Below are 10,514 nucleotides of genomic sequence, written 5' to 3'. Positions count from 1 at the left end.
ATGAAACACCTTTTTCTTGTTCCCTGTTTTTGATTACTGAAAACTAAAAACAAAAAACAATGTCAAACAAGCCTTAAATTTTTTTGGTTAAAATCCTTTAATAGACAGTAGTACAAAGTTGAACCGGCTAACTTAACCCGAAAGCGAGTCAATCCAGAATTCAACTTTCACGATAGTTGGTCACAATGGTTTAGCATGACTTAAATTAGAATTAGACCAAAACCCAACCTAATGACCCGAATCGACGCATCTAGTACAAAGTGGTACAACCAACCAAAGCCTCCATCCAGCGAAGAAACGAAGACTCATTGTCAACTTCGTGCGAAATATCATTCGCTCTTTTATTTACACTTTCTCTCTCCTCTTTTCTTCTTTACTCCATTGCTCTCTGTGAAACTGTGAATTTACACACAGAATTTCCAGTGTTTATTAATTTCACAAAATCGAGATCGATCAATCAATCAAATCCTTGATTCAATCAATTCATTTATTATTTCCGACATTTCCCTTGATTGATTTCATTCCTTTGTCACAGATCTACAGAGTTCACTCTTAATTACTACTCGTATTACAGTTTGCACTTCACAATTTTTAAGGTTTGTTTTTGCTTACAATTCCTTTTGGTTTCTGGGTTGTACTATATGGTATAATTATTATATTGTGCAATCATGATTTTTGATTTGGGCTTTATTAATTGATGATTTACTTATTCTGGGGTTTTTTTTTTTTTTTTTTTTTTTTTTGAATTATTATTTGTAATTCTAGCTGTATCAGTGATTTGTAGTGCTAAAATGTCAAAGTTTTAAGCTTGTTTGATGTGGATTGTGCATTTGTGATGATTATGTGCAAATGAGCGGTTTTATTTGGAGTTTTTAATTGGTGATTTACTTATGGATTGTTTCTGGCGATTTAAGTAAGTTTGAGAATTGTTAGTGGGGATTTGTGGAGCAAAAATGTGGAAAATTTGAACTTGTTTAATGGGGTTTTTTTGTCTTACTCTTTTGGAAGATCAAGGTTCAGTAGATTGAGTGATATTCAGATAGGGTTATGATGTTTCGAGTTATATGATGCAACCCGGCTTAAAAATGGTTAATTTTGATGTTTACATTACTCGAGGAGTATTGGGATGTTAATTTTGTGGTGATCCTTGAGTGATGGATGAAGATTTGATTTTTGTATTTCTTATTGTGTAGGCAGTAGTTGGATTGGGTTAAATGTAATCTGGATCCAAACTTCCGAAGTATGTTTTTGTTCAATGGGCTATAAAGAAACTCAAGTGTCTAGATTTGTGTCACAAGGAACTTCAATGTATGTTTTGCTTTCGTGTCGCACCAATAAAGGGGAAACAGGTGTTAGCCGTGAGCCTAAAGGAAAATTGTTGCTGAACACCTATTGAGCAATTAATACATCTTGTCAGATCTAATTAGGACTTAGCAGGACTTGATCATTTGTCTTTCAACCATGGCCTCTTCAAGGTCTGTTAGTGGGAGGTGGAGAGCTAGAGTTTAACAGGCTTTAGGAATTTTACTTTGGGCTTGAGTTGGAATGACGGTTGATGAGAGAGTTATATTGAGCGAAGTTGGTCTTAGAGAACTCGTCGACATGGAAATGTCTTAGGTCTTCATTTTATGCAATCTATGTTGTGATGCACCTTATTGGTAACTTCGTAACATAGACCCTTTGTTGTCTCATGGTAATTATGTTGGTGCAAGTTATAACTGTATTAAATTACATAAGTAAGACTTTAATGTGCTATATATTCATTAGACTAGGGTTCGTTTGGCATCACTGTGGTTTTTTGTTTTTCAAAATCATATGTTATGTGTCATATGATGTATAAAAAATTAGTCAAATACATTAAACTCATGATAATTTTGAAACTAACAACCGAAAGTGAATTTTGAAAAACTAACAACCAAAAACTCACGACAACCAAAAGTGAATATATAGTTTTTTAGAAAAAGGTGTTTGTTATCATGAATTTTGAAACTAACAACCAAAAACTCACGACAAACCTTTTTCTTGTTTCCTATTTTTGGTTTTTTGTTTTCTAAAAAACCGAAAACTGAAAAAAAAATAATGCCAAACAAGCCCTTAGTTGTTGGTTTGTCGTTCTTCATTTTTTTTCCTTTTTAACTGTTGGATATCTACTTTATACATATATCGCTGTTGAACATGGATCCTGACTTCTGCATTGGTTGGCTGTTTGTAGTTGCTTGGAGACAAAAATAACAATTTAGTCTTGAACAATGAACTAATTTATCCGTGAAATTTTCTGAAAATGTTGTTGGATTCACTTTAATGATATAAATTTCGGAAATATACTTTTTAATTTTTACCCTTTTTTTCTTTATTCGGCGTTTTGTCTCTGTGTTGAGTTGTAATATCACCAATTTGTTGTATCTATTTATGTAGAGGCATTTGAAGAGGGTCAAGGTTTTACAGTTGTTACCCTCAGCGTTTCTGTGTCTCTTGTTATCGTTATCATTACTTTAAGGGATTTCTTTGACACCAGAAACTAGGGAACTGTATTAAATTTCCAGATAATGATGCATATCTTTATGCAGTTATGTAGCATTCATTACTACAAATACCCAACATACCCTTGCTTTTTCACACTTACTTTTTAGTTTATCAATATGTCACGTGGGCAATTTTGTATTTAACCTTTCTCTCTCTTACTTTTTTCCACTACCAAAATATTTGTACCTAACCCTTATGGTGCTATAATAAAAAAAACGGAGGAAGTATAACTAAGGGCGACCTATATTATATTTTTCTATTGGGGTAACTTTTGATGTCTCCAACAAATCATTGTGAGAAGGTAATTAGTGTGAGAAGGTCTAACACACTGTCTATTCCTTTAAGTTCTTTAAATTTGTTCTTCTCTGTTTACTGTCAATGTCAACAATCCCCACTTTGGATTCTACTTGTGGTGAGTCTGAGATCTTTGCAACCTTGCCTTTAGCTACCCATATCTGATAGTCATAGAGAGGTTTATGAAAGCTCATACATTATCACACATTCAAAAAAGAAGGGAATATCTAGTAAACGAGCAGTACTAATGCTAATAGTAAGAGTAGTATACTAGTAGTTAAGCCTTTTGGTATTGTTGAAAGAATAGTTTGGTGATGCTACTATTGGTAGTATATTAAATGCCACTTTCCAATTTTAATATGTATTTTGCTCTTTGCAGAGATGTTGTGGTAAAGCATAAGTAATTGCTTCTGTACTAGAAATGGTGTGTATCGTATAACTAAACTACTAAAGTCAAAGACTGAGCATTTTGTTTTGTTCAAGAATTAAGAAGAAATGGCTCCAAGTTCTAAGGCAGAGAAGAAAGCAGCTGTTGATGCATCTGCTTGGATGTTCAATGTTGTCACATCAGTGGGAATTATTATTGTCAATAAAGCTCTGATGGCCACATATGGGTTTAGTTTTGGTAACTATTCTTAAGCTTAATATTATGCACTACAAATCTACAATATTACTCATTACTTGTATTATTAATATATAAGTACAATTCTTGGAAACAAAATCGTAATTTTTTACAGATGAGGTTTAAAATCCACTTTGTTGCACAATGTTTCACTGATTTGCAGGGCAGTCATCATTTGACACTGTATCCATGTTAAACACTGACATTATCTATACAAATTTATGTTCAAGAATAATTACTTTAGATATCCCCTATTGGCCCTATAAAGTAATAAATTATCGATGCTCCCTTCACTTTACCTTACCTTTAGAAGGTTGGTGATGGAAAAGGCAGAGAAGTTGGGAACAGAAATTGCAAAGCATGAATTTAGACCTTAATAGTATGGCATTTGTTAGCTAGCGCCTGGCAACTTCATTTTGTGTTCCAATGTATTTTTCAGGTTTCAGATAAGTTTGATCTTCCACATACTTCAGATGACATGCTTGCTAAATTTCTTTTTAATTTTGGAGATTCAATCATTAGTCTGAAAGATTAAAATTTCCATTTAATGTTGCAGCTACTACATTGACGGGATTGCACTTTACTGCCACAACTATAATGACACTTGTCCTCAGATGGCTTGGATATATTCAACCCTCTCATTTGCCATTGCCAGATCTGCTGAGATTTGTTTTATTTGCTAACTTTTCCATTGTGGGCATGAATGTTAGTCTTATGTGGAACTCAGTAGGATTTTATCAGGTGAATTTTTGTTGCTCTTAGTTTTGTCTTGCTTTTAAAGCTGTAGTTATTAGTTTCTGTAGCTGTTATTTCATTTCTAAGAAGAAACTTGTACCTTTTTGCAGATTGCTAAATTGAGTATGATTCCTGTATCCTGCTTGTTGGAGATTGTGCTCGATAAAGTTCGATACTCCAGAGATACGAAGCTCAGCATAGGACTTGTTCTTGTAGGTGTTGGTGTATGCACAGTTACTGATGTCAGTGTAAATACCAAAGGTTTTATTGCTGCTTTGGTTGCAGTTTGGAGTACTTCTCTGCAGCAATATGTAAGTTATTGGGTTCTTATGTATTTTCCGGTTAGCTCTTCTTTAAAGATTATATGAAGGAAAAAGGGATTTGATAGATATTCACTTTATTACCACTGTAATTCTTGTACTTGTTTTATTGTGTGTGTTGCATCTAATTGATACTTATGCTTAGGCCGCCTTTTCAGCATTCATTTATGTGGAAATTAGAAAATGATTGCTTATCTTAAAATTTAGACGTTTTTGTGTACATCAGAGGGATTTAGGTAGAACAAGAATGATGAAGAAAGACTCTTAGTGTTAGAATGAAATGTAATTAGAAATCTCAGTAGGTGGCACTCTGTTTAAACTATAGCTCATTTGGTGCCCATCTTCTGTGCAATTTACATATTTATATAGTGGTTATCCATACTGGATGCTTGGTTGAAAATCCCTGAGTTGGATCATAAGGCCTCAACGCTCGTCTGTTGATGCCTTGTCATGCTTTAATGTTGGACTTTTGTACAATTTTTTTTTGATCCATTAGAATACATTAATCGCTTAATGTTTTATGACATGCAAAACAAAATCAAAATATATTGACCGGCATTGCTATCTATGCTTGTGCGAATCTTTTCTTTAGTTTCCATACTTTGTAAAATGTTGAAAATTTCATTTCCATAGGTAGCTAGATATGGAATCGATATTCTTTTGCTTTTTAGATGAACATAAGTGATGTTTGATTGGTATGGAAAACAGGGAAAGTTTTAGGAGGTAAATAAAGAACTTCAAGTCAGCTAAAATGACGGTTTAAGGGGAAATTGACTTTAATTAGGGCAACAGAATCAGAGTAAAGAGGAGCATTAATGATGAGAGGTGCATTCATACCACCATACCCCATTACTATGGTTGTTAAATTCAAGATTATCTTATGGATTTTAGTCTAAGAGGGATTACTCTCTGAATGGTAAGCAACTAGAATTGAGGGATACAACCTATGATCTTGGCTTTTTTACCCCACCTATAAATAATGGATGTTTAACTTTTGACTTGAACATTGACATTGGTGTCTGTATGTTCGAGACAGGTCTATTTTTTTTTTTTTGCATGATTGTGTGGATTTTATTTTTGTGTTATAGGGTTTTTGATGAAGTTTGGGATCTCTTTTCCCCCACCTCTTTCCTCCCTAGGCCTCTATGATGATGGTTGTACGTAAAGTGGTAAAGGAAGGAAAAAAAATTAGTGGATAGGGTTTTATGTGTGCTCTTGCTGTCAAAAGCGCAAGATTGAGGTCCAACTAAATTATGATGACTTATAATGTTCAAGAAGTTAATGATTCCTCCATTCTATTGTAATCGCAACGTTACATTTATAACATTGGTATCTTAAATTATATTTTAGTAAATAATATAAAAAGTTGATATTTTGAAAGTACTTCGTATATTTCAAGACAAATCTAAGAAGATCCTACATGACTTTATTTTTCCAACATATAAATCACAAAAGATGATAAAAATGTGTGTGTTACTAGTGTAAAATTCCAGACGCTGCGATAAAAAAAGAATAGATGAAGTACATGATTACATGTATCTGAATTTGATGCATTTTAATTTTTGATTAGGGAAAAAATAGGTGGAATGTTGTAAGTTGGGAGAGGGGGCAATTTTCTACCCTTATTTTTTTTTTTTGTAGACAAATGTACTTTTATAAAAACAATTCAGTGCATACTTTTAAAATTTCATGATAAATTAATTTATTTCTTTTTTAAATCTATAGTCTTTAGATTGGCTAGTCCCTTTATTAATCCTATTAAGTATAAACCTCTCTTAAAATCTTACAATTTAAAGATTGCACATATGTTCATGTATGCACATAATCACACATCTTTGCATCTGGTAAGGAAGTGAAAGGATGCATAATAGAGATTTCAAAAATGGGCCAAAGATGACTTGAATAGAGAGAGAGTTAAGTATGACATAAATGTAGTGGGTTTGCAAGAGCATGTAGCACTATATAGAGCACATGAAGGAAGAAGATGTGTGTGGATGACCACTAGATGAATTCGTAGTTCTTGAAGCTCATTCCATTCTTAATCGGACTAAGGCTTTGGTTTTATGTTTCTTCTTTTCATTTTTTTTTTCCCTTCTGATCCTTATCCTTGGCCTCAAACCTCAAGTTCCAAGTTACATAGCTTATTAATGATCTCTAGAGTAAATATTTAACAAATATAACAGTAGCATATTAGGTTCTCAGCTTTTACTGTTGTTAATTCTCAGTAAAGTGAGTATGATTGGAAGATTTTGCTCTAAATGAGAATCTAGCATGCCTTTTGTTTATCAGTTTCCTATTGATCATAACTTTTAGAATGCTTTCTTCTTCTTGATTGAATCACTCCAAATCAAAATACAAATAAAATAAAAACTAAATACCATCCTGGTATAGTGGTTTCAGCCTTTGATTCTTCTCGAAGAACTGAAGTCACTATGTGTTCTTTGCCATAAGTTAAAGAGAGGAGGTTTTCCATCTGAAATGAGACAATTTTAAGAGTTTCAATAGGATTGTTGATAGCTATGGATTGTGCACCCCCCTCTCTTTTCCTCTGGAATAACATGCAGCCTTTTCCTTTCACCTCCCTCTACTTTACTCATCTGCAGATCTGCTATGACATCAAGATTCAGCACCCTCCCCACATTGAAACCTCCAAAAAGAAGAATAGATAAGTGCGTAAGTCTGATTGTTTGAGTTCTTTGGACTTTACAGGCCATGCCACAATCTCTCCTCATTGAAGCAATGCATTTCCCTTAATTTTCATCGTTTAGTCATCTTCAGTAACAACCATCTTTTTGAGACTGAATTTTTATATTGACATGCCTGCAATGTTACAACACTTGAGTACAGAAAACTCTAAACTGGTGAAGGATCACCTGGATATTCAGTTATAGATTAGGAGCCTGGTGTAATTTTGATGAGGATGAAATATATGTGGTTCTGGCGGTGGTCTGTTTTGATTTTTTCTTTTACGTAATGTGACACAAACATAATCTCCAACTCTTTTCATTTTGTTTATGTGGCCTGGATGATTCTTATTTGTAACCTCAGCTTGGCCGATAAGATGAAGAGATTCAAGATGGTAGGATCATGTTCCTGTTTAATGTTATGATTGAAGAAGTGAGATCTGTTGATTTTTTCTAAGATGTGATTTTGAAAAACAAAACCAAAAGAACTTCTAGAATAAGTAGAAACCTGAATTGAGGCTGTTCATTCAATGAAAAGGTGTCTTTTCATGAGTATTATGTAAAAATGTTTTATACGAATTTTATTTCCAAACACCTCAAGCCTTTGGCAGTTCACTTTGAGATGTTAGTGGTATACTTGTGACCTTTTCCAGGATGCAGCCTCCCCATTCTGAAGGCGAGTATGCGATTTTGTACTTCATAACTAGTCTTTTGCATTGAAATGTTTTTCTTGATCCTCTTATAATCCTCAAAAATGATCTGCACTCTGGTTGAAGGGGCTATGACTCTAGCTATTGATTTTTGATTCATTACTAGTTTGCTTTTATCTTGTACATATCTGTGAGTTGCTCTTCCATCCTTTGAGCACATCATCCAAAAACACCCCTTCGTCCATTAATTGAACCTTTTGTTAACAAAGCTAGGCAGAAATCAAGTGTTTGGCAGTTGGCTGGCTGTATGTTTCTCATCTACTTGGTGATGTCTCAACCTCTCAAGCACTATACATGACAAATATATTTTGTTTCACAAAATTTAGTGAAAAATTAGCTTTCATTTTGGCTTATATATTAGTTAAGTATTGGGTGGGAATATATTAGTTAAGAATGCAGGCACAACTGCCCATTGGATTTTGTCTGGTTGATAAAAATGTTAGGACTTATCTTTGGATGAACAATGGAGAAGTGACTAGAATCGTTGCAAACCTTTGTAGGTTTCTTAGCCTCTGATTATGATAAAATAGAAGTGTAGGATTACTACCTTGGAGTGGTGTAAAATCATTTAATGGAACCTTTTTGGTTGGTTTCAACAATTCAACCTATATTGTAGATATTTTTCTGTTAAAGATTTTTGATTTGTATGATATTCTATACTAATCTTTTGTCAGTCCACAAAAACAATAAGCTAGGTGAGTATTTTCTAATGTGGGAAAATATTACATGGTTTGTTCATCTCTTCTTGATTTTCATGCATCGGCTTATTGTTTATATTTGTAAGTTTGTACCATAATATTGGTAGAAATGAAGTGGATCCTGTACTTTTGAATATATTAACTTGTTGCAATTAAGATTGGGCCCTCTCCCCACTTTTCATCCCGAGGCAATTAAAGGAGGAAAACAATAAGAGGAAACACTTCTAGCTGAACTAGGTGCTTGATACCTATTGAAGTGTGCTTAAAATCTTTGTGCCCCCTCTTACCTTTTCTGGTTGCTGCACCATAGTGGTTGTGACCTTATAAACTGTTTTGCTTTGTCTGATTATAATTGTCTTATGTTGCAGTATGTACATCATCTTCAAAAGAAGTATTCGCTGAGTTCTTTCAATTTGCTTGGTCATACTGCACCAGTACAGGCTGGATCCCTGCTTTTACTGGGTCCATTCGTTGACTATTGGTTAACAAATAAGAGAATTGATGCGTTCAATTACACTTTACCATCTGTGGTAAGGATTATAATCCCTTTATAGTTCAGTCATGTCTCCCTTATTGGTCTGAAACTTGCTCGGTGCCTTGATTTTCTATATGCAATATCCACTGTTGGAGTGTTTGACTTGAACTTGCAGCTTTCGGGTGTGGGATACAGTGGATCCTTCTACCCTTCTGGGCATACTTTGCTTGCCTTTGAATAACTGAAAAAAAAGTTGAAGCCCAAAGCATGCCTTGTTTTTAATTATGAATGTCATTAGTATTAGACCTGATAGTTTGACCCGCACATGATTACCCAATTCTGAACCCAATGTACTTGTTATTGATTTTTTATTTATAATAAATTAATTGACATTTGACCCAAACTGATCCAAAATTGAAATAAATGACTTATCACCTGATTATGACCTTAATCTGCTGCGTTTCGATCAATATGTTTGCCACCACTAATTTGTACCTAGCTTGTCAATTTGATTATTTTACAATTACAATTGTCTCCCGGAATAAAGATGATGAGAATCCATGTTGCTAGTTCAATTACTCTACATCATTTAATATGTCTCTGGCTAATGATAAGCTCCTTTGTCTTCACAGATCTTTATAACTCTCTCATGCACAATTGCTATTGGGACAAACCTTAGCCAGTTTATCTGCATCGGCAGATTCACAGCTGTATCTTTCCAAGTTCTTGGCCACATGAAGACAATCCTTGTCTTGATTCTTGGCTTCATCTTCTTTGGAAAAGAGGGTCTGAATTTACATGTGGTCGTGGGTATGATCATAGCTGTAGCGGGGATGATCTGGTATGGCAATGCCTCCTCAAAACCTGGTGGTAAAGAACGTCGAAGCCTTTCATTGCCTAAGCAGCAAAAGAGTGGAACCGATTCTACAGAACTTGATGGAAAGGTCTAACCATTTTTTCCCTTTTACCCACCCACACTCACAGTGGAACAATTACATGAGACAAACCTCAGGGATTCTTAATGATATACTTCGTATATGATATGAGATGTAGATTTCAAGTAGACCTTAAATTGTCCTGTGATTAGATTTTTCTTAGCAATTTTACACCCTTTTATTTTTGCTTTTGAGTTTCATTATCACATATTTAAATGATTTTAGTTTGAACTACAGTGTCAGATTTAAGAGATTAATTGATTGTTGTCGTAATTTATTATAAATACTAATTCTTTGACATCTCTTTATGCCAGCCTTTGCATATTATACGAGTGATTAGTTCATGCTTTCATCTCTGTTTTATAAAGTGAAGACATGTCATAATATCATGTGTCAACACTCTCAAAAGAGTTTAGAGTTATGTTCATGAACATGCTTATTTATAAGAACTCCAAAAAATTGTTGAATAGCCATTATTGATTTGCACATTATTATTAGTATATATTAGTTGGTTTATC

General features: G+C 34.0%; 1 protein-coding gene across 1 annotated transcript; it reads left to right on the top strand.

Annotated features, from left to right (window-relative positions):
* The first annotated feature begins 299 nt into the window (after positions 1 to 299).
* Positions 300 to 10,296, top strand: LOC145601110 (UDP-rhamnose/UDP-galactose transporter 6). Its single transcript, XM_081657051.1, has 6 exons — positions 300 to 596; positions 3,197 to 3,442; positions 3,996 to 4,180; positions 4,285 to 4,485; positions 8,955 to 9,116; positions 9,694 to 10,296. The coding sequence occupies exons 2-6, from the start codon at positions 3,313 to 3,315 to the stop codon at positions 10,009 to 10,011; spliced, it is 996 nt and encodes a 331-aa protein (XP_081513177.1). The 5' UTR covers positions 300 to 596; positions 3,197 to 3,312; the 3' UTR covers positions 10,012 to 10,296.
* Positions 10,297 to 10,514: the final 218 nt, after the last annotated feature.

Source organism: Chenopodium album, chromosome 21 (genome assembly GCF_948465745.1).
Source record: "Chenopodium album chromosome 21, dcCheAlbu1.1, whole genome shotgun sequence".
NCBI classification, from domain to species: Eukaryota; Viridiplantae; Streptophyta; class Magnoliopsida; order Caryophyllales; family Amaranthaceae; genus Chenopodium; species Chenopodium album.
The sequence above is the reverse complement of the archived record's forward strand: the minus strand, read 5'-3'. Positions and strand labels throughout refer to the sequence as shown.

Bases quoted from the DNA above. Each gene is read 5' to 3' on its own strand.
- LOC145601110 (XM_081657051.1), top strand. From the start codon at position 3,313: ATGGCTCCAAGTTCTAAGGCAGAGAAGAAAGCAGCTGTTGATGCATCT. The intron at 3,443-3,995 runs GTAACTATTCTT...TTAATGTTGCAG, and splicing joins CACATATGGGTTTAGTTTTG to CTACTACATTGACGGGATTG. The intron at 9,117-9,693 runs GTAAGGATTATA...TTGTCTTCACAG, and splicing joins ATTACACTTTACCATCTGTG to ATCTTTATAACTCTCTCATG.